Here is a 26,379-nt window from a genome sequence, read left to right on the forward strand (position 1 = left end):
CCTTTATTTCAATGTAAAAAGTCATGAAATGACGACAAAATACAATGTAAAAAAACATAATGAATCATACTCCTCTTAGCTCCAGTGTCTTACGCTTTTTTTAAGTTCGACTGCCTATTAAACTTTATGTCATGAAGCATTCTCTTCTTTATTCTAACAGCAACAAAAAGAATAAAGTATATATCGTAATAATCATCATGAAACTGATGATGATAATGAAAATGGTAATCGTAATGGTTAAAATAAAAATAGTAATAATGATAATGATAATAACAACAACAACAAAAATAATAATAATAATAATAATAATAATAATAATAATAATAATAATAATAATAATAATAATAATAATAATAATAATAATAATGATGATGATGATGATGATGATGATGATGATGATAATAATAATAATAATAATAATAATAATAATAACAATAATAATAACAATAATAATTATTATTAAATTTCCAAGCAAATAATATGCATTTTCATTTTGTTTGTTTTTTCATATAAATAGACCGACTCATCTAAGCTAAGAACATATAATTTTTTTAAATTATCCACAATAAAAACAGAAAAACATTTGTAAAAGAGGTGCTTGATAATGCTAGTTTGCAATACATTCTAAAAAGTCTCAACATTTCAATAGTCAAAGAGGTGGACATAAAATTCCCTCCATTAAAAGAAAATGAAACAAATCGAGCAAAATGGAAACATGAAAGATTTTAAAATATATTTGATTCCAGACGGGTTAATGTCAATGTGGCCAAAACTTTTCATGTAGAATTGTGCCAGTCAACATATCATATTATCATGTCAATGACAACGCAAAGGAATGTGATCACTTCGATAACTTTTCATTGTCACAGGCTACAAAATCTTAGTTTACAATTCTTTTACATTGTTGTTAAATATTCCATAGATCAACAATTCCTTAAACTTGTCTTGACTGGAGACATGCGAATACAAAATATAACAAGTAAAAATGAATATAGCACAACAGATGGTAAGACAATTCATTTTGGGTGAAAATAAATGCTGTAATCCTTAAAAATCACAATTTTGAGCCAATATTTTCAAAATAAGTCAATGCATAATATTTAGAATCTTGTGTTCACTGTGATTCTTGGGTCAAATAAACTTTGAACATACCAGGAGCCATTTCTTCAAACCTGGAATTTGGAGAAAAATGAATATTGGTCAAATCTTTAAAACGTGTCAGTTCTTGTAACACATGTGATAACTTTTAACAAACAGCACAGCTGACACTTACACATGTACAGTCGACACTTCAGGTGTATCTTTTTTAATGGAAGGGTCTGAGAGCATATGGAATTTTTCTTCTATTTTTTCTCAAATTTTTAACAACCAGATAAGAGGAAAATTAGGGAAAAAAAATATTGCTATTTTGCTCAGAAACGGATATTTTAAAAAATAGAAAACAGTGTATCATTCATTTAAAAATATAAACAACAAAAACAAATAATCTTTTTTAAAATCTTGATCGACACATATGGATTATACCTATTTTTTAAATTCTTCACACATTACAAATACCAGGGGACATAAGTTTAAGATATGTATTGAAAGATGTAATTCGTCTATAAGGAAAATTAGCCTAATTCAGAAAACTGTAGTAATTTGGAATAATCTAAAGCCTGAGACAAAAAAATTCTAATTCAATCAATTGTTTTAAGAATGCCATTGAGATGGAACTTAGAAATATAATATTTGATTTCAAGGACCCTAGATATTATTTGCTTTTTGTATATTAATTGATTGAAACTCTCGAATGTAAAAGTGGACATATTAAACGAATGTTGATAGGAAAAATTGTACTACGATTCTATGAAACTTACTTGTGTGTAAGATATCTAATAACTTGAAACAGTAATATGAATCCAAAATTGTCAAACTAACAATGAACATTGGTTTTATAATTTTGAAAAATGTTATCGAAACTTGAAAGTTACACAGAGCATTTAAAAGTTTTTAAAGCCTTTTAGCTCTTAAAAGATACGATATGATACAATACAATATGATAACATATGATATGGTACGATTAATTATCCTTGAAATTCAGATTATTTTTAAAAGAAAAAAATACAGGGTTTTTTTTCTTTGTTATCTTTGAAAATCTAAATCAAAAAGAGCTTATGACTCCATGGTAAATAATTAGAATTAGAAAACAAAACTTTTAAAAAACGGAATAATTTGGTGTCACTTAGACGTCCTGATAGCTCAGTTGATCGAAGATTCACTTCAACATTATTTGAACATGTTTATGGAATCCTCGTCATCAATTCGCCCTAAACATCTGGTTTCATTGTTTTTGACTTAAAGTGAAGCAATGAAAATAATTCTGAGCTGGTTGTGGGGTTTTGCGGTATGACTCGCCTTCAGACTGGTTTGTCCTGCTTTGGGCAGAGCAAAGTTGAGTCCTTGGAAAATGCTATTTACTCACATTCTCTCAGCACAGTGAGGTGTAAAATGAGTTACTTGGCCAGTGACAGCATTGTCTCTATTGAAAAAATTGCAAAAATGCTTTACAGGTGTCATGTATCATAGTTGCGAGTAGATTAAGCCAAAAAAGCCTGAAATTCATTTCCAACGAATTCAAAAGGCCTGAAACTTATCTTGAAATCTGACCTACTGACTCAAAATGGTATCATGTTGAGGTGATTTAAATTCTGGAAATAAAATCAAATCATTTTAAAAAGCAGGAAATCTTGCACCCATAACTCACATAGATGGTAAATGTTTCTATTGGCTGGTGACCCTTTGTAAAGCTCTTTGAGCACTTTAGTAAATATTGACCTTTATAAAATCTCAAGATTTCCTTTTTGGGTTTTTTTTTACATAAAAATATCTGGTATAAATGATTTAGATGACACACTTACCTAAAATTTTTATTGTTGAGATGGCCGATGATGGCAGGTTTGAGTTTTGGAATTCCCCACCTGCTATTTCTACCCCTTCCAGTAATGATAGTCAGATGCCCACGCTTTCTATCTATTTGGCTTTTGTACTCTGGGAATGTTTCAAATAATGATAAGATAGAGAGCTAATGGAAATATAAATGGAATTTGTGAAATGATTAAAAAAAAATTTAAAAATTAATGGTTTGATCAATTATTTTCTATCCCCCCCCCCCCCCCCCCCCCCCCCCCCAACAAAAGTACCAAGACAAACCATAAAAACTTAGAGCACTTAAAAAATGTTTAATGATCACATCTGATGACTGCTTAAAAAATTGCATTTTGCATTTGGAAGACAAAATAGACTTTAAAAAGAGCAAACACTTACCTTCCTTCTTGATTTCCAAAGCCAAGTTGACTGCTTCAATGGCTTCATTAATGTGGTATGAGTGGAGATCCAGGGTATTCTCACGCAACAACCGTTCACTCCTTTATTTCAATAAACAAAAAGAGAAATTCAAATATTAAAAATGAACAAAATCATGGCTATCAAGAAAGAATTTTAAAAAACAACTCAGGATGTTGTTCTTCTTCAAATAAACTGACTAACTCACTCAATCTGAGTATTAGTGTAAAATGGGATCATGTGAATGTGAAAAGCAATGATAAAGTTGAATATAAACTTTGATTTTATCGAGAAAGACAAATGATGTGGATGAATTTGAGATAAATCCAATAATTTAAGTGAGATAATAGAAGTGGTTGTTCACAATGTTTTGTTTTGCTTTTTTTTTTTCTTCTTGTTTTATAAATTTTTCTTTAGCATGAATTAGGAACAACAATTAAACTGTACAATGACTTTAACGGTCAAACAGAGATCAGCACCAAGTGGCCATGAAGATTAGAGGGTGACTTCAAATGTTAAATGGTCCCCATTCTAATGTTGAAAGCATCTTAACACATTCTTCCAGATTCCTTCAGGCAATGAAAGATCTACAGAAATTGTCTTTAAAAAAAAACACACTAAGTTTGTTCATTTGCATTGATAGCTAAAGTATGTCTTACTGAACTAATTTTCAAACATTTATATAGCGACTTTTCTTAAGGATATTATGCAAAATAATAATAAATATTAAACCAACATAGAAAGACATTTTGGTAAAATTCATGAGAGCTAAGTACAGCACAGAGTCTATTTCAAAATTTTAAAAATTCCACATTAAGGATTTTTAAAAAGAGCTTATGGAAAATAATGAAGTACACAAACCAAAACTAAAATGAATATTTAACTACAGAGCAATAGCAAATGAGTGTTAAAATAACAAATAAAATAACATATTTAGTATCAATACTCACCCTTTGTTAAATAAAAGCCTAGCAGCTCTTTGATTTGCTTCTTCCTTCTCTGCCAGGTACTTCTTCACCTGAATAACCAAAAATATTGTCCATTTCAAATTTGCATAAAAGAACAAATTTGGCCATTATAAATTGGGCTCCCATATTCAAATTTGTATATATTATTTGAAAATTTGATGAAAAGAATAGAGGTGAAAGAAAATATGTAATAATTATAACATAAAATTAGTATATGATGTGAGAGCTAAAAACAGAGGTTTCAAATTTGATATAATATTAACTTGTCAATGTTTGTCGTAAGTACCAGGGCGATTCTATTTGTCTACGGTTGACAGACAAGACGAGCCTAATCAAATCAAGCTGCAATCATTTCAAGACATCAAAGATATAAAGAGTTTGATATCTTTTTTTGTTTGCTCTTTTTTTTTCATTTCTTTCTTGAGAAGAGTTTATATTTTTCATTAACTTCCACTCTGAAAATAAATTCAGTGTAGATACACGCTTATGAAACACTGACAGACCTGAAACTATTAGTAAGCAAGATAACAGCATTTGTGGACAAGCCCCTAAGGAGCATTTCCATGATCACAAATGAAGTAATGTGAGGAAAAAGCTAGATACAATCAAATGGAGAAAGACTAAAGTAGACTAAAGAAGAAAATAGAGATGACATACAATTGGGAAATCACCGGTTAGCAGATGATAATAATAATAATAAATGGCATTTATATAGCGCTTTACCCTGTTTTCTCAGACTCTAAGCGCTTTACAGTGATATAAAACAAAACATATTACAGTAAGACAAGTTTGATGGAAAAGTGATACGAATTCAATTTAACAACAACAGAATATGATAATAGTATTGCAACATTATGACGTAAAAAGATAAAACTTTATGCGAGATTTGAAAGTTGTCAACGAATCCGAGCATCTCACGTGTGATGGGAGAGAGTTCCAAAAATAGATACAGGCCTTATTGAATTGGAACACTCAGGAATCTCAATAAGGGAAACATAGAGAATATAGGTAGATAGGCAGAGGGGACTCTGGAGATAATTGGTTAAACAAACCTTTTTTAACATCCCTATATAGAGTGAAATGATAAGAGTGTAAAGCAATGATGATAATGATGATGATGATGGTGATGATGATATGATGATGCTGATGATGATGATATTCTAAGTGAAAAGGCAGTTGGAAAATAATGGTAAATGATGCTCAAAACATTACAAGAGAAACCAATGAAGACTATACATATCAAGCGCTTGATTTTTAACCCAGGTATTATTTCTACCAACTTTCATCTTTAAACAAAATTCTTTATATCTTACCTCTTGTCTATAGAAGAAAGCCACATTGTGCATTCCCTCTCTGTGGTGTCTATGTGCCTTTTGCCGACACTCATTTGCTAGTTTGTCATAAAAATGAGCCTCTTTGCGTAGATCTTCATAGGAAACATCATCAACATCCTCATACTGATATTGATAAGTTTCATCAACAGACGAATCCTGTAGGGTAAGAAGATTTCTTTGATGATTATAATTTTTCTTGAACAAACTGATAATTACAGATGACAACAATGGGTTCCTTCATTCATGACTGTTGAAAATTGCTTTTACAAAAACAAAATTGTTTCCTTTAGCCTATCTGCTAAACCCATTTTCAAGCCGTTTGTTTATAGATAAACAGTGGAATCTTCATCAAGTCAACACTCTTAAAATCAACTTTACTTAAAGTCAAAACCTCTTGTTATTTATCTAAGTGTATATCATTGACAATGGATAATGTCGACCTTTCTTGAAGTCAACCAATCTTTTTGGTCTGGCAGTGTTGGCTTTATCAGAATTCCACTGTTTTTCTTGCAAGATTGCCTTTTAAGACATTGGGTTGGATGATCTTTGGGATGGAACATTGGATAACATAAGATAGATGTTTTTGCACTAGAGCACTCCTGTAATGTAAACTGCTATTGATATTTGGCAAATCCACTCAACAAAATGCATCATAAACGTCAAAATGTGTGTTTGAAGCAGTGCTAGACAAAGCAAGACAGAAAAATAAAAGAAATGATAATTTCACAAAGCCAGCCTGCCTTGACTGGAAAATCAAATTGCAGTTCTTCTGATTACTGGCTAGAAATGCAACCATGGCAGCAGCTTCTAATGGTGCTCACACTATTATGTTATGACGATCGACCCAATCAGTTAAGTCTGTACCGCACTCGTACACCGTCGTGAAGCCACCCGGAAGCTTCGTCACAACACACCGTTCAACAATATGCTCTGCAGTTTCGGGTTCTTGTCCACATCGGGTACATGTTAGACAGGTGGAAAGTCCCCACTGATGAAGCAATTTTGCCGTGAACCATGGCATCAGCCACATTGCAGCGCAACAAAGTGAGCAATAAACATTAAAATTTCTTGCTTCAAGGAATAAAAGAGATCGTGTAAGAGGTGTAAGTGCAATGCTCATCATTTGGCCATCTCACCCTTATAGCCCACCCCAACCCCCTCCCCAACATTTTAAAAAAGACATTTAATCACTATTTGCAAATATAGTGGCATAATCTTACTTTTTCAGTTTTCCGGAGAATTTTATTGATTTCCTCCTCCTCCTGCTCTGATGACACATGTACAGGTATGTGATCATACTGGGACTTGAGGCATTCCACGGTCATTTCAAGACTGTAACTGAGTTGGGAGAGGTGACATGGAAAATAAAATTACTTTGCAGTATAGCCAAAATTGCAATTATGTTTTTCTTCTTTCACCAAAAAAAAAAAAAAAAAAAAAAAATCTTTTTTATAGCGCAATATCCACTAAACATGCTCAAAGCACTTTACAAGGGATCCCTAGCAAACAGCAATATTAAACAGATGTAGGACGTGACGTGACATCTGTTTGACTTTATTACATTATTATTTTTTTGGATAGAGCCAGCTAGTCATTTTACAGTGAGAGGACTCAACTATGCACCACTCAGAGCAGGGCTCAAACCCAGACCCTTCTGATCTGAAGGCACATGTCATACCACTAGACCACATAGCTGCACTATTCAATCTATGTACAGTGAAAATCTAAGAAAAAAATTGTAGAAAATAAGTAGGAGTGAAATATCTGTTCAATGTAACAGTTATCATTTAACGTTATAACAAGTATAACTAAATGACAAATTGCCATATTTATGGACATGGACAATAAAGATTTATCATTATCATTATTTTTAAAAAGAGTGAGTTCAATACTGTTTACTGAGTTCTGTTTATCAAATTGTACCCAATAAGAAATTAATTTGGAAATCACTCAATGCTATCTTTCCATTGACAACAAACATTGAGCATTTAGTGGTAAAAGAGTAACATTATATTAATAATTTGTATGTTCTTTTCAATAAAAAGAGCAAAAAATTGCCTAACTTTATCTTTTAGAAGGATTTAAACTCGTACTACCATGAAACAGTATTATTTTGCCAGATAAATAGCATAATCTCAATTTATACTTAAGCCAATTCTCCTGATTCTTTCAAAATTCTTTTCAGAAGTAAAAATCATTTGATATGTTTTAAGCTAAAAGATTTTCAAATCATTTTAAACAGTGTCAAGAATTTCAACTCATAAACTAATAAAATAATTTATACAATGAGGGATGCATGTGTACTTGAAAATAAATTAATCCAACATACTTATTGTTCATGAAGATTTCCTCAAGCACGTCAGGAGGCAGAAATGGAAACATACGAGACAGCTTAGTCCGTTTGATCTTGGTTGCCAGTGCATCGACGTCTCCTGAAGACTTATTCATTACCAGCTGAAAATGATTACAAAATTGATTAGGAATCCAAATTTGACTCAAGGAGTTGTTATCACATTGATGAATGGTACGTTATTAGAATCTGAAAAAAACCCAGAGACAACACGGTTAACCGCCAGGTACCCATTTTACACTTGAGTACAGTCAGAGAATGTGAGTAAAGAGTCTTTTCCAAGGACTCAACTATGTGCCAAGCAAGGCTCAAACCCAGGATTCCGATCTGAAAGCGAGTGTCATACGACAAGACCACATAGCCGCACAAAATAACAAATTCAAATATCAAAATTGGTAAACTTACAATGGCTGTCAGAGATAAAACTACAAGGTATGCTTTGGAATAACTGTTAACATAAACGAAATAGGTCAGAGCTGAATACCTCCTCCCTTGATTGCTTCTTTGGTTCTGTTAGTTACATGAGACTCTAATACAAGGGTGACCAATCCATGTTGCCTACCATTTTTCTGAATTTTGCCTCCCTCGCTTTCTCCTCCTCCATTATAGAATGCATGTCAGCCACTTTAAGTCCTGAGCTTGGCTTGCTTGTCCATACTGGTGAAATAAATTAAGGTAAATATAGCGGTCCTGATAGCTGAATTAGTAGGGTACTAGATAGATACATGGATAGTAGTAGACTTGACTCAAAAGCAAAGATACTGGTATCAGTCCCAAGTTCAAACCAGGCATTTCTTGGTTCATCAACTACAATTGAGCAGCTAGGTCTGTTTGATCTGATGGAAAGCACTCTGCGTATGATAAAGACTAGCTAGCATCCTATCGAAATGGTAACAACCAATTGTTATTATCCATTTAAAACTACAGAAAACGCATTCTCCATGGGCCTTGTGGCCACTAAATAAGCACAATGCATACAAATATAGTGCAATTTCTATAACAACATTGACAGGACCAGAAAAAATATTTTGTTATAAAGCATTTTTGCACAAGGGAGGGTTAAGTATCAAGAATGTACCAGATGGTGAGTGACCAGTAAAATCATCATTCTTTGGGGTTTTTTTTTTTTTGGCAAAATTATCACAAGACAATTAGACATCAGAACTGATCACTGACTGGCAAAGTGTCATTCTGGCTTGACAAAAAGCCAGCGATTTAGCATCCATTAAGAAGTGAAGCATGTAGCTCATAGGGGGTTTAATTCCTCTCACCTGAAAAATCTTGCTTTCGCTGTAATTGAGAATGGAACTTGTATGGCTTCAATCGTTTGGGCCAAACGCCTCTCAGACTATGAAGAGTTTCAGAAACAGAGTTCAACCTGGCTGGATTAGAATGAGAGTTCCTCTTCTTTTCCCTAATTGAGATTGATGGGTGAGGAGGACTGTCACTGGACATCCAGGAGGGCATTTGATTGGTCCATCCTTGGATTGAAGGATTGTGGGAAGGCAGTTCGTGCCTGCCTGCGTTTTCTGCTTCTTGCAATGCTCTTGCCATAGCTTCATCTGTGAGAAAAATAAAGATTTATTGGACCTTATTTAGCCCACTTCTATTAATTTATAGTTTTCCATGACAAGGGATTCACGAAGCTATAAAAAAGGAAAGTCATCAATAAACTTATTCAAATTATTTCAATCAAAACAGCCAATCCAAGATAGATAATTTCATTTACTTCGATGCTTTCAATATCATATCCGAATATTATTTTGTCAATGGCTATGTATTTCCCTCAAATAATTGATGTTAAATGTAATATTAAGTAATGAAATATACCATCTCGCATTTGTTTCTCATGACTGGATCCAACTTGGACACGCTTCTTTGAGATCAGAAGCTTCAAACAATTGTGTATTTTTCTTGCTGTGGTGTCATCCAAAACCAGACCTGAACATAGATGTGTTATGTAAGAAAAGAAGAAAACAACCAATTTCAGTAACTCCAAATCAAAGCAATATTTCAACAAAAAACAAACAAACATATGATGGTCTCTGTTTGTAAACTAAATGCCAAAAAAAAACTTAAAAAACTAAATCGTTTAACAACATACAGGTCATACTGGTTAAGAGTAAAGGTAAGAGTAAACAAGATGCCATCATAATAAGAGTTCTAATTTATGTCAATAGTAATGCAAAGTGTGATTTACCTTTCTCACACGGTATACAAGACAAACAAATAGTCTGACAGCTATAAGTAATTGAGACATCAAGTAACATTGTGTTAGAGTCAATTCAAACATATCCTAACTGGTCATTAAAAAAATAATAATATAAAAATTACCCCTTCCACCATGACATCTTTGAATTCTGTTGCCTCGGCAATCGGTGAAGAAATATAGATAATCCGTCAAACCCAGCAAATTGGGGGTTAATAATGTTACCCAAGAAAAAAAAAGTGCCTGAAGCAGGTCTCGAACCCAGGACTTTCTAGGTCACAGTGCAATGCCTTGACCACTCAGCCACTTGCCCCCACCCCCCCCCCCCCCCCCCCCCCCCCCAAACTGGTCATAAGAGCAGCTTAAAAGGTAATCTTTACAAAACCTCACATCACTTTCAACAGCACCTTATTTATTTTTTTATGGCAAGCAACTGAAATGAGATTGTAATTCAATATTTGTGATATTTGTCTATAGCACATCTACTCAGGATTGACGGTCTTACCAGATTCATCAAAATCTGTGTTGAAGGAGCCATAATTTGTTTCTAAACATTTGATGAACTCGGCAGGAAGAGTAGGTGCTGAAGGTGTGGCAAACCAGGATTTTTGATCAGGGACACTCTGAGGGACACATCAATCAATCAAAATAAATATAAAAATATCTTTAAATATTGCTTGACTGGTTTAGGCGCAAACATTAATAACAATTGCACTGAACACTAAAAGGAAAGAGAAGAAAAGAAAGGCCTCGGGCAACTTGAAGGAGAACAGTGGAGGGAGAGATGAGAGAGTGGCTTAAAATATGGCAGGGTTTAGCTAAAAAAGGGAATGGATTTCTTGAAGAGAAATAGTGATGCTCTCTCATAATAAAAAAAGAGGATGATAAGCCGAATTCATAATTTATTTGTTAATCTAATGAATGTAATTAGTCAAAACTGTTAAATGTTAGTAAAACCCATAATTTTGAAACCTGACACAAAGTATAGTTTTTGTTATTTCTTCTATACTATGAAAAAGCATATCTTTTCATTTTTTTGATCTTTAGTCAAATCCTTATAAACAAACAAACTCTAAATGAAATTCCTATCTCATAAAAAAAAATTTAATGTTTTTAAATTTGCTTAATATTTCAATTTCATGGTTGTTTACTTAAAAAAAAAAAAAAAAAGCACGCTATATGTGAATGAAAGAAAAAAAAAATTCCCAAAGTAATAGAATATTTAAAATCATGATTGTAAATATATTCAATTTCTATATCAGCTATTTTGAAATTGTGTCATGCCTGCAGCAAACGAATTATCTATGTGAGCTTCTTAGCACTAAGTGTGCAAAAAAAAACAAACAAACAAAAAAAACAAAAATTGAAACTATTTACTTAATCGGGGAAACCACCTTAAATGAAGACAATAAGTGTTTCAATTTCCTTAAAAACATTTTCTTGTAAAAAAAGGCTGAGGTCTGGTTATCACAATTAATAATCATTTAAAATTAATCACTTTGATAATATCATTATGATTTACTTTATAATAGCATTAGTAATTGTAAATATCGGTTATAGGTTGATAAAAATGTTTCTTACACTTACTTGCCCTTTGCGATTTTCAGAACCATGAGCAGCTAAATCATCATGCAAGGGAACCCTTGGTGACAGAGATTTAGTTTTGAAAGGTTTCACAGGATCTGTTTCAAAGTCATCCAGACCATAACCTCCAGAAAACGAATCCAGATTAAAATTGCCAAACAACAAGTCTGTTTCACGTGCTACAGGTGCTTGAGAGCTGTCAACACTTGAGCTATGCATTCTCACCCAAGCAAACTTCTCAATCTTTTGTAGACGGGTCTGACCAGCAATGATAATTTGCTGTTCAAAGTCGTCGGAATCGAGAACCTCGTTATTTTGGACAACTTCACGACATAACTGAGCAAGCGTCTTGACTGTTATGGCCCCTTGGCCTGCACTCTGACCATCCCTATTTTCAAGTTCCAATTGATCAGTCCCCTCATTTTCCTCCTCTTCTTTCTCTTCTTCAGTATAATCTATCACTGGAGGCGCATCCATCAAATTATTGGTAACCCACTCTAGGTTATTATGACAAACAGCCATAACATCTTCAAGCTGTTTTCTAGAATATTCAGGGAAACAGTTTTGGAGAGTATCTAAATCTACTTCCTCTGAGTCCAACGTTTCATCTGTTATGGTGCTTCTGTCTGTTGTTTCTGACTTTCTTTGGACAATTACATCACTGCAAAATCTATCTTCCCAGGATAAGTCTATGGTAGCCTTAACGACTGCAACATCAAGATCAGACAAATCAATAGGCTGCTGGTCACTAAAGGTCTGAGAATTCAACCTGTACACCATGGTAAAATAATACGGCTCACACTGACTCCCAGCATCCGTAATCACAACTTTATGATTTTTTTTATTTGGTGATGGTGGCCTCTCTGTGTTTTGGTTATCACTGAAGAAAAATTTATTCCACTTTTCAGTTTTTGATTTCTCCTTAAGAGCATCCTCTAAAAATGGACCTAAAGTATTTTCTACAGGTTTGATTTTCTTATTCTTCTTTTTCTTAATATAAAGAGGCTCTTCACTAACATTTGAGCAAGGACTTGGCTCTTTAGTTGATGAATTTGATTCAGGCGACTCTTCTTTAATTTGAGAAGCAGTTATATCAATGCCATCCTCTGTCTGATTTGGTAAACATTCGCCATTTGAATGAAGTTCTGTCACAGTAAGACCTTTATCATTTTCAATGCCTTTGCCCTCACTCTCAACACAAGAAATGATGTCTGATTCTACCTCATGTAATGAATTTACATGAGTGTTTGCTTCACCTTGATCTTTACATTCTAAAGTATCACCGAAATGCTGACTTGAAGTTTCCAAATGCTCATCATTTATTTTGTCACACAAAATCTTTTCAACTGGACTAGCAATATTGAGAGTTTTGATTTTTGAGACAACATCCTGATGTGACTCATTATCATTTTCATCATCCTCTGAGTCACTATATAATACAAGAGGGTGTTTCTGGGAAACAACTCCACGTGATGATACAATTGTCGATGTTTCGTTCATTTTCTCTGGGCAACTGGTATTATCACTTTCCTCTATAGATCTTCCCAAATCACTGCTAGAACTAATATACAATAATTCACCATCATTTTCAACAACACTTGACACCACAATAGAAGTATTACACTCTTTCTCATCCACAGTATTTTCTCTATTGAAATAATCTAAGTTTTCAACACTTGAATCAAACACGACACTGGCTTCCTCTACACAATTTACTTTTTTGACACCAGAGTCTAATGTTTCCTTGCATTCATCTTGACAATTTTTGTTTTCAACAATCAAATCTGATGCAACATTTTCATCAAAACTCTTTATACAAGCTGGCCTACTTTTAACCTCATCTTCATTTTTCTCATCGCATGAATTAAGATGATTTTTCTCCTTGCTATCATCAGCTTCTTCCTCACTGCCACATGAGTAGTACAAGTCCCCTGTGCTACCTGACTGGTCTAGATGTTTTGAATATGAGAGTGTCAAGTTGGAGGCAACCAATGGGAATTCTGTTGAGTTAACAGATTCCCTTGCTTCTACTGCTGTTTCATGTTCTTCTTTATTATCTAATTCCTTTGAATTCAATTTCTTTTCTTCACCATGATCAACAGAAGGCTCAGTTTTTATTTCTGATGATGGAGACACTTTTTTCTTCTCTTCCATAAAATGTAGAACTTTAGATAAATTATCAAAACTTTCCTTAATATCTATATTTAAATCCTGCTTGAAAGTTTCATTTTCCTTCTGAGGACCTTCGTCCTTTTCTTCCTGTGTCTTTTCAATACCGATCATTGCTTTTTTGATACTATTATTCAAGAAATCTAATGTAATCTCGTGTGGTTTAGGTTGCTTCTCTACTCGTCCTGTTCTCTTAGGTCTCTTTATTGGGTCTCTCTGCTCCATTGCGGGAATCCATTGCGTCAATCCTTGAACTGAAGTTGATGCCACTTCCTTAGCCATAGTATCACAAATAGCATCAGGGTTTGGACTTGAAGTGGAAAGATTTCCTGAATTACTTTTTAATTGACGAGATTGAACATGAGTAAAAGCAGGGACGTCAGGCATAGGTGCTTTAACAAGTTGGTCAATGGTTGTGTTGCAATTACTCGGAAGTTTGTGTCTGAAACAGGTAAAAGAGATAACAAAACTGATTTCACTTATGAAATGTAATGAGAATAGTTAACAAGAAGTGACAAAAATTATAACACACAAAAACTCTTTAAGACTGTAATCATTATGATATTCACTACCAGATAAAGCAGAGAGAAAAATGCAAAACAATAAACAGAGATAGCATATCATACATGGTCAAGGGCCACCAGATCCAAGGCAGACTGCATTGTATAGCAGTGACAAAAAAAATTCACATTAACAGCACATGCTTGGTTGCAAATTTTTAAAACAGCAAAAAAAAAACCCAAAAATAAAACCCATTAAAATTAATTTGTACAGCTCAAAACTCTTTACAAATTTAAATGCATGAAAGGTGTCATTTTTCATCTCAAAGTGTGTCTATTATGAAAAGTATATGAACCACTAATAAGTTAAACATGATGGAAAGTGATAGTGTTATTGTTTGGGTTAAAGTAGTCCTTCAGAGCCATTAGGCCCATGGAGCTATAACGTGACACAGACAATAACAATTGCTTGCTTCCCTTTGGAAAAGACGCTAGTCTATCGCAAAGTACTTTCCACCAGATCTAACAAACCCAGCTAATCAATCCCTGCTGGGTGGACAGGGCAGTAAGAAAAAAATCTCGACTGCACCGGGATCGATCTTGGTCTCATTGGATGTGAAGCGAGTTCTCTACCAACTGAGCTATTGGGGCCTCCTGTTTGGGTTACAATATAGTTCAACCCTATCCCTTAACTACCAGACAGACTTGTGCTATAAGTAATAAACAATTACAAAATTCATTCTGCAAAATAAAGTAAAAATCACCATCTCTGATCAAATTATATAAAAAAACAATGCTTGCCATTGGCCAATTACAATACACAATTTACAAGACAATTGAATGCTTCCCTTATTACTTTGCTTGTGTGCTACAAACTAACATTTCAACCTTTCACAAATGCAAATAACACTTAACATGGAAAAAAGGAATAGGGTCTGCTCTTAGGGTTAGATGCACATTTTGTATAACAATGAGACTTACTTTCCTTTCAATGATTTGGTAACTGCTCTAAGAACGTCTTCTGTTGTCACATGTTCATATCTATCCTTCATTCGTTTGATGTGATCCTTCGTGACACCATGTTGGTTTCTCCTGGTAAGATTAAAACATATGTGAACATAAGTTTTCTTCAATATTTGTATCTATGTTGTGGGTATATCATATCATGCTATATCACTTTCTTACTCTCTACAAGTGGGATTCAATTTTACTCTAACCTAAATCATATCTGGGGGTCCCAATAGCTCAATTGATAGAGCACTCGTTTCACAAGCATAGGTAGCAAGATTGATCCCTGGTGCAGTCGAGACTATTTCTGCTGACCCCCCCCCCCCCTGGGTCTGCTAGATCTGGCAGACAGTACATTGCGATAGACTAGTGTCCTATCCAAAGGGTAGCAAGCAATTTCTATTGGTCCGTTGCACACTATGGAAACATTGATAGACTCCGGCTCCATGGGCCAAATGGCTCTGAAGAACTACTTTTTTTCTTTTTTGATATATAACCGTTTTTAACAAGAGAGCAGTGACAGTGACAGGACTCAGGCTTCACTGAAATAATACAAGTTTTTGAAACCCAAGTTGTATCAGATTTACTGCTCCCTTGGTGACAACAGTATGATATCATATCAAGTTAGGATAGGTTGAACTTTGCATGTACGAAAATCATTGTAAAATACGCTTATGAATAAAAAAATTTGTAGGAGAAAAAAATATTGCAAAAATGACTAACCTAAATTGTCTCGAACTCAAACAAGGATAAATCTATAGACTTACACTCAGTGAAGGAAGCTTTGAAGCTAAATCAGTAGAGCAGCCACTCACACACAAACAAACCTGGTCAGTCTTATGTTAAAATTCAGTTTTCACCTGAGGGGGTCCCGATAGCTCAGTTGGTAGAGCACTCGCTTCACACGCAAAGGGACCAAGATCGATCCTGGGTGCAGTCGAGATTTTCTTCTGACCCCCCTTGTCCACCCAGCAGTGAATGGGTAGTCGAGTCTGTTAGATTTGGTGGAAAGTACTTTGCGATAGACTAGCATTCAATCCAAAGGATAGCAAGCAATTGCTATTGTCCATTTCATGCTATAGAAACCAGGATAAACTCTGGCTCCATGGGCTCTGAAGGAAGGACTAATGTTAAAATTGCTGTCTGCCCATGCCCATCCAGTTGTGATTGAGTAGCTCTTTTTCTTTTAATACTAAGACTGACTAAAGGTATTGTGCATTAGATTGGCATCATTATCAAAGGATGGCAAATAAATTTCATGGTCAATTTAATGCTACCAAAATCAAGGTATACTTAATCTTAATTGTTTATGGAATATTGGATAGTTACTCATAATATGCATATGACATACCTTGCTAGTTCTTGTACCTTGTTTTTCCATTGGGTGTCAGGCTCACAGACTTGGATATCATAACTGTTGATAATTGCCTGCACGAAAATATTTTATGCAACATTAGGTAGTTTTTTTCAGCAGAATATGCAAATAGGTATTCTGTTAAAGAAATAGCTACAGATAATTAATTATACCAAATATGGAGATAATTTTTTTTAATATTCTTATGTGTGATTTTCTCATATAGAATTATTGTATGCCCAATGGGTAAAACCTAAAGAAGGGCATATGAACAAAAGAGATCTGTCTTCATAATAAACTATGGGGACAAAATCATCAAAACGCAGCTTATATGGACACAACCGAAACGAACAAATGAAATCAGTTGTTCAAAAGAAAAAAAAAATATATATATATATAACAAGACAAAGAAGAGCGCTTATGTAGAGTATTGTATAAAAATTATCATCACACATTGTTTAGGTACTTTTTACTTCATTTAAGCATTCAACAAACACCTTATTACAGACTTCAAATGAAACATCAGCATTATTTTAAAAGAAGAAAATGTCGATTAAAAAAACAATTGGCACATTAAAAACAATCACTTTTTTTCATCATCTTGTGTCATCATCTTTAATTACTTGTGTGTGCCTACATTTGAATTAATCTCAGAGGCCACACTTCGAAGAGGGGTAAATATTAAATATTAAAAAAACAAAAAAAAGACCACATACCATTTCAGCATATGGCATCATTTCCCACATGGTTGTGTTAGTGTTGTCAATGATAATTACAGGCTGTTTATTTTTAAGGCACTGCTTGGCTGGAAATCAAATTTAAATGAAAAAAATAAAATGTCAAAGCTACAATATGACACTTTCATTGAAAGGGAAAAAGCTTAAAAAGAAAAGAAGGTCCTCATAACACTTATTTCAATCACCCAGATAGAACTTATTTCAATCACTCAGATAGCTCTAATTTCAATCACTCAGATAGCTCTTATTTCAATCACTCAGATTAACACTTATTTCAATCAATCAGATTAACACTTATTTCAATCACTCAGATAGCTCTTATTTCAATCACTCAGATAGCTCTTATTTCAATCACTCAGATAGCTCTTATTTCAATCACTCAGATTAACACTTATTTCAATCACTCATCATAATCCACCGTGGCTTGTGCTCTTGAGCACATTGCCGGTCAGCTGTCTCCACGAATCACGATCCTCTGCGGTGCGCATGAAATCTGTGTTGCTTTTTAAATCACATTTGGCCAGTCTTAGGTTATTTAGATGTCATTCTTTCTTTGTCTTCCTCTAGCTCTCTTTCCTTCGATCATCCCAGATGTTACCAACTTTTCTATTCCATCTCTTCTCCACACATGTCCCAGAATCCGTAACTGCCTCTTTCTGATGGAATCGATCAACATTCTTCCTTTTCTCACCTTCTCCAACACTTCCTCGTTCGTATACCTGTCTGTCCATGATAGCCTCAATCACTCAGATAACACTTATTTCAATCACTCAGATAACACTAATTTCAATCACTCAGATAACACCTATTTCAATCACTCAGATAACACTTATCTTAATCATTCAGATGTTGTGTGGAGGAAGTGTGGAGAAACAAACTAAAATCATCAGAGCAGAGGATGATTTTGTCTGTCTATTATGTACTATTAGGTGTCAACCTCTCAATATTGCAATACTTTTATAGCATAAAATGAAATCCTCCACCACTTTTCCGTCTTATAAAACACTAAAAAGAATTACAAACTATGCTTAAAAATGAGTGATAACCTATCAATCGTCTTTTGAGCAAAAATATTAATGTTGAACACAATCCCCTCCCTCCACCCCCATAACCAAGAATGAACCAGATGTAAGACGGGAAAAAGTGACTTATTTGTTTCGTAAGGTTACCTCTTTGTCTATTCCAAATGTGAGCCTCACTAAGCTGTTCAAAGTTGAAATTGTACTGACCAGCTGAAGTAAAGTATGAGTCAGAGGACAAAACTGTTGCCTCCAGATTGAATCTCTGACACTCTGATACCAATTGCCTGTTAACGAAAACACATTAAAAAATTGAGTGAAATTTAAGATAATTATTCAAAGATATTCTCAGAAATTTCATGTGATATAGTTGATGTCATGTCATTTGACCAGATAGAAGGCTCATTATCACACAAACCATGAAAAACGAAAGATTCGAAGAATTTTTTTAAAAGTGAACAAAAAAACTTTTAACTGCAATTCACTATGCTAAGTGGTACACCTTAAGAATTTGGCTAAATGTGTTAAATGAATAATGTGATTGATTAAGTAGAACATTTATAGTTTAAAAAAAGATGTTCTGTTGAACGAGTGTAGCATATAACAAGAGTGTGTGACAATACAATCTACAACTAAACGGGGTGAACTGTATCTTTGAAAAAGTTTAAAATCTAAAATGATCTTTAAAAATAAATATTCTTGACTGTAATTGAAGAGTTTTACGAGAAGGATATTTTTTTCATATAAGGATTACTCAATAATACCAATGTTGTGTTACTTACGCAGCTAAGAATGATTTTCCACTTCCAGGCAGTCCTCTCAAGATAAACATCACAGGTTGTTTCTTGTCAATGTAGTGTTTCAATTTGCCAACCGGGGTCTTGACACCTACAAACTGGACTCGATTGGCTACACTAACTCCTTTTGTGGATAATTCCGCTTTAGGAACCATGCAATTTACAGAATTTGTTTTAGATTTCTTCTCTCGCTGCGGTAAGGGAGGATTTGACACATTATCCAAGTTTGGTTTCCTCTGCAGAGAGGGAGGAAGTGATAGTGACGATGGAACATGGAATGAAGATGGAGAAAAAGAATTGACTGCATTTTCTTCAATATGAGAAACATTTTGGATGGATAATTTGTTTGCCTCGAACTCAGCTCTTGAGGGGCCCATATTTAAACCTTCCAAATTCAAACTGGTCACTGAAACTGAATGATCAAGATCACTGGATTTGGAAAACTTGTCTTTCTTTTTCCCAATTGTTTTCTTATTTTTATTGGGTGGGATAGTTGGTGTATTGAAAGTGAATGGAGGAACAGCTGCCGTTTTATCATCAGAATTTTTATCATGACCCTTAGATGACACATATTTTGATTGAGGGTCGACTAAAACATGATCATAGTCTCGATTATGAGGCAATAATTTTGTTTTGAACTTGAAATCAGATTTGTGAGCCTTGGGTGATGTCATAGATTTTATCTCTTTCCAACCTAGAGGATCCATTGGGTCAATGATTTGAGTTTGTGGACCAGTAAATTTAATGTCACTTCTACTGATTGTGGGTTGCTTCTTATATGCCATGTCCTTGCCTTTCTTAAATGAGGAAGCTTTTTCAGATGATACCAATCTGTTGTCATTGGAAGATGGTGTTTTGGTTGGATATTTTGATTGTTTTCCTGGTGATTTTCTTGGCATAGGCTGTTTGACATCAAAAACTCTTGGTACAAATTCAGGAGCTTCAACGGACAAGATGATTTTTGATTGAGAAGGTTTCTCAACTGCATCTACTGTATTCATTAGTTTATCACTGACTAAGTTATTTTCAATAACATCATTGTCTGTTGACAACGATTTTTTGAACTGATCTTCCGATCCTAATTTGGAACTTTGGAGTGATATTCTATTATCCAATTTACTTTCAAAGCTGGCAAAATTTGTTGCACTTTCATTCGATTCTTCACTCTCAGAGGATGGTTTGATTTTATTCAACAAAGGCACTGAATCTGGAGGATCAGAATCTTTAGGGCTAGCTAACAATTCATTAACACATATCTCTGGATATACTTTTTCAGTCTGAACAGGTTGCAAATTTAGCTGCTGATAAAATATGTTCCACTCCGTAGAAGTTGAAGGAGAATTATTAGCACAAAAAAGAGAATCCATCGATTTGTCTGTGTAAAACAATGAAGTGTTTTTCTTTTCATCAAAACTATTGTTATTGATCTTATTCATTGATGGAGCAGCATCTACTGAAACCTTGCTCAAATCAAATTTTGGTTTTATCTTCCGAGGAGCAGCAGGAGACCTCTGACTGTTATTGTTTTCTGCAGTAAGATCATCTTTCAATACATTAAATTTTAAAGGTTTAGTCACTGAATCATCATTTTCCTTATAGTGTTCCATGTTTACAACCATATCACCAAAGGAATTTTTGTTATAAAAATCACGTTGACTAGATTTCGATTCAAATAAAGTTTTAGAGTCAGTGGAATGTTTTGAATCTATACTTTTACAATATTCGTCATAGTCATAGTGAACCAAATTTTCCTTTGAAGATATTTTAGGTCGAAGATTGTTACTTCTTTTTTGATTAATTGGTGAGGAATTGTTATTGATATGCCCAGCTATGCTTGCCAGATTCAAGTCAACAATGCCTGTTGGTACACTGGCCTCTCTGTCTGAATCAGAATTTTTGTCAATTGTAGAACACTTATCCATCAAGATGCTAACAGCAATGGAGGCTAAGTCATTGGATTCCTTTTTCTTGCTTTGCACAGGCTTATTATTTGTGAAGAAGACTTCGAATAATTTTTCAGTGGCATCCTCCACTGTTAAAGAAAAAGAAAACAAATGAATGGTACAGATGACTATTTATTCGTAACTGGTAAAACAAATGTTCATACATGGGAGGGTCAGGACAAAACAAGTTGGAGAAAAAATAACGAGTGTGTACAAGTACAAAGGATTAAATGATTCAAAGGGCAAATAGATCAATACTAAATGAAGTCAAATATAATACAAACTAGGCAGATGGGGTATCAAAATTCAAATATTATTCCTATTTTTATTGATGAGGTTTACCATCCTGTCTTTCCTACAGATGGTTTATTTATGACACAACTTACATGCTAGGATTAAGTTACCCAGGGCTATGTGGTCTAGTGGTATGACACTCGCTTTCAGATCGGAAGGTCCTGGGTTCGAGCCTCGTGCTCGGCGCATAGTTGAGTCCTTGAGAAAGGCTCTTTACTCACTTTCTCTCACCGTACTCAGGTGTAAAATGAGTACCTGGCCGTTAACAGCGCTGTCTTTGTCCGAAAAATTGTAATATTGCCAAACAGGCTTTATGCTCCGTCCTACATGTTAAATGTTGCTGTTGACCAGGGACCCCTTATAAAGCGCTTTGAGCACATTAAGTGGATATTGCGCTAAATAAAGCTCAATTTATTTTTTTTACTCAGCAATGTTGAGAGCATCAGAATTACATTATTTACCTTCACTATCAAGAGAGCAGCTAACTTTGCCTCTTTTATGATGATGACAATGAAGAAGAAGAAGAAGAAGAAGAAGAAGAAGAAGAAGAAGAAGAAGAAGAAGAAGAAGAAGAAGAAGAAGAAGAAGAAGAAGAAGAAGAAGAAGAAGAAGAAGAAGAAGAAGAAGGAGGAGGAGGAGGAGGAGGAGGAGGAGGAGGAGGAGGAGGAGGAGGAGGAGAAGGAGGAGGTCATATCGTAGATAGCAATCTTTATAAATGCAGCCATGAAGTTCAGCTAATTCATAGCTTTAGTGACTATTAACTATTGACTATTAATAATAAACCCAAAAATATTGTTTAAGACGACACATCTAAATTACTGCTCAACTGGTAGAGTACTTGCAGTACAAACCAAGGGACCGGTTTCAATATATCAGATTTAGTTGATTTGTTTGGGGGAGGGGGGGGGTTGCTTTGTTGGGGTTGTTTTGGTTTTTTTTGACGACTCAGTCCACTTGGGTCAAATAGATATGATGGAAAGTACTTTGAAATTGAATAGCTCCTATCTGAAAGGTCGTGAGCAATTGTTACTATCAGTTTAACACTACTACTGCTATTGTAAATTTCTGCCTATTAATACAAGCAATTCTCTTCAGCAATTTTTTGAGAATTTTTCTTTTAAATTAAAAAAATCACATTGAATGTCCCCGTGGAATTATGCCATTTTTGGGCAAAATTATGCCAATAGTATGCCAAAAAAAAAAGGTAAATTATGCCATAAATTATGCCATAAAATCGACATTATGCCAAAAATCCGACATTTATGCATGTTCTTGCGTGCTTTTGTAACCCCCAAAACCTAATTTTCATAATAAATATGAATTCTTATAGGTTTAAAAGCTACATTAAGTTGTTTCGTTTCATTAAAAACAACTAAAAAGCAGAAATATATACCAGACTACTTGACAATGTAGAAAGAAGTAGGTACACTATTTTAAAAACCATTGATTTTAAACCCTTAGCATGTACACCAACCTCTGTGGCAGAGTAGCATGTTAAGAATGGGTTAATTAGAAAAATGTCACCTAAAACGTTTACATGGTCATATGATTAGGGGAAAAAACAAAACAAACCAAGATACACATGAATGCAATGACACAAATAGAACCTCTTGCATTTAACCTGACCCAGAGAAGAAATCTGAAGAAGCTGTGGGCTTAAAAAATCAAGTGGCAAGACAATGTGGTGAATTCCTATATGTTCCCTATCCAGGAGAATGTTTGGTTTGTTTGTGAGTGGGGGATAGCCTTTAATAAAAATGGGTGTTGTGCTTAACTTAAAAGGGTTAAATTATTTTCATTTGCAATAGTATTAAGTGATTCTGTAGCTAAACTGTTTTACGGATAAAAAGGCCTCTCCACATTTGACATGATTTTAATATTTCAGAAGAGTAAATATCCAATTATTTCATGATTTTGTGAATAGAATAAGTCTGTTCTGAACATAGTGTAAAACCAAATAGGGTAAAATTAAAGGTCATTATGGTGTTTATTTTATACATATGAGTCTTAAAAAAGAAAAGTTCCTCACATTCCTGATTAAACTAAATAAACTGAGAGTTGAACTACCCACCCATATATATATATATATATATACAATCGACTCCGCTTAATCGCACACCCTCGGGAGTTCGGGTTTGTGTGTCGATTAAGCGGAGTGTGCAATTAAGCGGAGAAGCTAAAAATAGCATCTAAGCACCAGCTTTCATCTGCCATTCATGTAGAACCTTCTCCTCAGAGTTTTATATGAGCTTTGGACTGTTATTCAAGATATGGCCTCATTAGAATGTTTCTTTTTTGTTTGTTCTTTCTTGTTTTTGTTTTTTTTTTGTTCTTGCTTTTCGTTTGTTTCTTTTCTTGTTTGTGGTTGTTTGTTTGTTTTTTTGTTTTAAATATTTCATGTCTTATCGACAACAAATTGTGACATTACTGTTTTTGCAATAGTAATCGTGACGCCTTGATTGCTATCTATTCTGTGCAAGCCGTTTATAAACCCTTGTCTTCAATCTCGCCAATGTTGGTAGATCATCTGTCAAACATTCTCATTGATTGAAACTGCGTAGTTTGTCCACTATGTCAAGTTTTTTAGTGTTTGTCAGGGGTGTTATGTTGCATTTCAATGACTCATCCTTATATATTCATTATCCAGACATTATCTTTTGTGTAGCTGAACGAAGTCCAGTAGTTCCTGAGATGTCAGTTCATCGTTGATGGATATATTGTTCTCTAATCAAGATGTAATCAAGGTATAGCGATTAAGCGGAGATGGTGTGCGATTAAGCGGAGCGATTACATAGAAAAAAATCTGTTTTCCGGGAATGAGTAGCGTATAAGCGGAGTGTGCGATTAACCGATGTGCGATTAAGCGGAGTGAACTGTATATATATATATATATGTTATATATGTATATAATTACAAGTAGCAATAGACAATTAGTATTTAAACTCGCCCTGACCTCCTCAAAACGCAGTCAACGAATCAGATTATATATGCATTGTGTGTGTTCTGAAAAGGTCAAGGTGGTAACACACAAATTTGCATGATTTTTATTGTTGTTAATATTTTTCTGGGCTATTTTTGTACAAAAATAATTCACATATTTGTTTGTTTAGAAACTAACTGGATCAGAAGTGACAATGAGGAAAAGTGAAAAAATAATTTCAAACGAAATTCATCCAGGATTTCAAGGAGTCAGTTAGGAATTGGTTTAGTTTTTTAAAGGTAGGATTTAATTTAATTTTCTAAGGTCTAAATAGAATGAAGGTAATCGTTGGCTATTTTAAGTGGCTAATGGCATCTCATCCTATAAAAAAGATTACTAGTATTAATAAGAGTCAAATGTATTGCTTTCCTAAGACTGTGTCTATTCTGACTCGAGTCTGAATAGTCTCCCGCAGCTAATCAGACTTAAATTTCAATGCTTATATGTAATCAACAGATTATTTGGACTCAGTCTGAACAGTCTCCGGCAGTCTCCTGTGGCAGTATAGTCTTTTGTTTGTTTGTTGTTTTTTTAAATAATTTAATTATTGATAACTACATGAAATTAATGCAGATCAAAATATCGATTGTAGTAACTATAACAGGTAGTCTAAATGCTTTATTTGATGAGAAAAACAAAAAAATCATAAATCAATTGGAAGTCCAGTTAGAAATTAAAAGAAAAGAATTAAAACTCTTCAAAAGGAACCAAAGTCATTCAAAGTAACTGCGGTCTATCTATAGGAAAAGCTGTTTCTAACATCATAACACAATGTCCAAAGCAAAATCAGGGCAAAAAAATTGTTTTAATTTCATATTCTGATAGTTAGACAGCAAACAAGCCTTTACAGTCCGAAGTATGGGTATTAAGCTGAGTCAATGCGCTATGGACAAAATAGAATTTCTTAGGAACTTGCTTTATCACTTCCATCCTCTGCCCACTCAGTGCCCCCCCCCCCCCCCCAACCTGTGTTTTGTCGAGTGCACATTGGATTTTAAGTCCGAATTGCCACTTCGCTATCTCAACAATCCTCAACCCAAGCCTGCGTCAGAGTCAGATCATTTTCCAACTTGAGAAATTGAATTTCATTATATTCAAGAATAGATACAATACAAATACATATTTAGATTATTTATTCAGTCTGTTGACACAGCTGTCATCAGGTTACACTCCGTACATTACCTTTCACCGACTTCCAGCTTCCACTTACATGACGAAAGCTTTTTGTTATTGGGTTTTTTTTTGTTTTGTTTTTTAATGAGAAAAGGAAATGATGTTGCTTACCACATCAATCAGACAGTTGTTTATAAAATAAAACGCTTCTAGTTTTTATTTCATTCATTCATTCTTTGTGTGTTCATGTGTGTGTGTGTGTGTGTGTGTGTGTGTGTTAGCGTGTGTTCCGCTTACCATTCCAATTACATTCCTCAAGGACAGCATGGATTATGTCAGTGTCAATATGATAGTCTCCAATAAATAGGTCAGTGAGATCACTGACTTTTTCTTCCTTTGAACGTAAGTCTTCAGGATTATTGGAATTTGATTCTTGTGACTGTCCTCCACGATCTCTATATTCCCGAAATGGAGACTTAGAGACGCTAGTGTTTTTATTTTTCGGCATTTTGTTTTCTTTTTAAAAAATTACGATGTTCAACATCAACACTTTCACTTTCATCCCATTTTCTCTTCACTTCAGCTTTGTAAACAAAGTTTGAGTTTGTGTAGTTCTTTTCATAAAAGATTTCCAATGCATATATCTTCCCTGCAAATAATTGATAAGAAAAATCTAAATATGTGTTTTCACGTCTT

General features: G+C 34.2%; 1 protein-coding gene across 2 annotated transcripts; it reads right to left on the reverse strand.

Moving 5' to 3' along the window:
- Window positions 1-491: 491 nt before the first annotated feature.
- Window positions 492-26,305, reverse strand: LOC144970997 (uncharacterized). Of its 2 annotated transcripts, none has more exons than XM_078911275.1 (18): window positions 25,981-26,305; window positions 19,339-21,385; window positions 18,707-18,843; window positions 17,517-17,605; window positions 16,798-16,874; window positions 15,420-15,530; window positions 11,773-14,380; window positions 10,691-10,808; window positions 9,807-9,917; window positions 9,248-9,538; window positions 8,539-8,633; window positions 7,956-8,080; window positions 6,847-6,964; window positions 5,606-5,782; window positions 4,275-4,342; window positions 3,307-3,407; window positions 2,901-3,030; window positions 492-1,172 (listed from the first exon to the last, which is right to left on the reverse strand). In XM_078911275.1, exons 1-18 carry the CDS (start codon window positions 26,189-26,191, stop codon window positions 1,115-1,117), a joined length of 6,672 nt encoding a protein of 2,223 aa, XP_078767401.1. In that variant the 5' UTR covers window positions 26,192-26,305; the 3' UTR covers window positions 492-1,114. The 2 variants fall into 2 exon arrangements, with proteins under 2 accessions (XP_078767401.1, XP_078767400.1); XM_078911274.1 differs by having other exon boundaries at window positions 11,767-14,380.
- Window positions 26,306-26,379: the final 74 nt, after the last annotated feature.

The sequence above is a fragment of the Berghia stephanieae genome, chromosome 4, assembly GCF_034508935.2.
Source record: "Berghia stephanieae isolate SIO BIC M18660-M18661 chromosome 4, UCSD_Bste_1.3, whole genome shotgun sequence".
NCBI lineage: Eukaryota > Metazoa > Mollusca > Gastropoda > Nudibranchia > Aeolidiidae > Berghia > Berghia stephanieae.

Bases quoted from the DNA above. Each gene is read 5' to 3' on its own strand.
- LOC144970997 (XM_078911274.1), bottom strand. From the start codon at position 26,191: ATGCCGAAAAATAAAAACACTAGCGTCTCTAAGTCTCCATTTCGGGAA. The intron at 18,844-19,338 runs GTAAGTAACACA...TTTCGTTAACAG, and splicing joins GGAAAATCATTCTTAGCTGC to GCAATTGGTATCAGAGTGTC. The intron at 14,381-15,419 runs GTAAGTCTCATT...TACCTGTTTCAG, and splicing joins ACCAAATCATTGAAAGGAAA to ACACAAACTTCCGAGTAATT.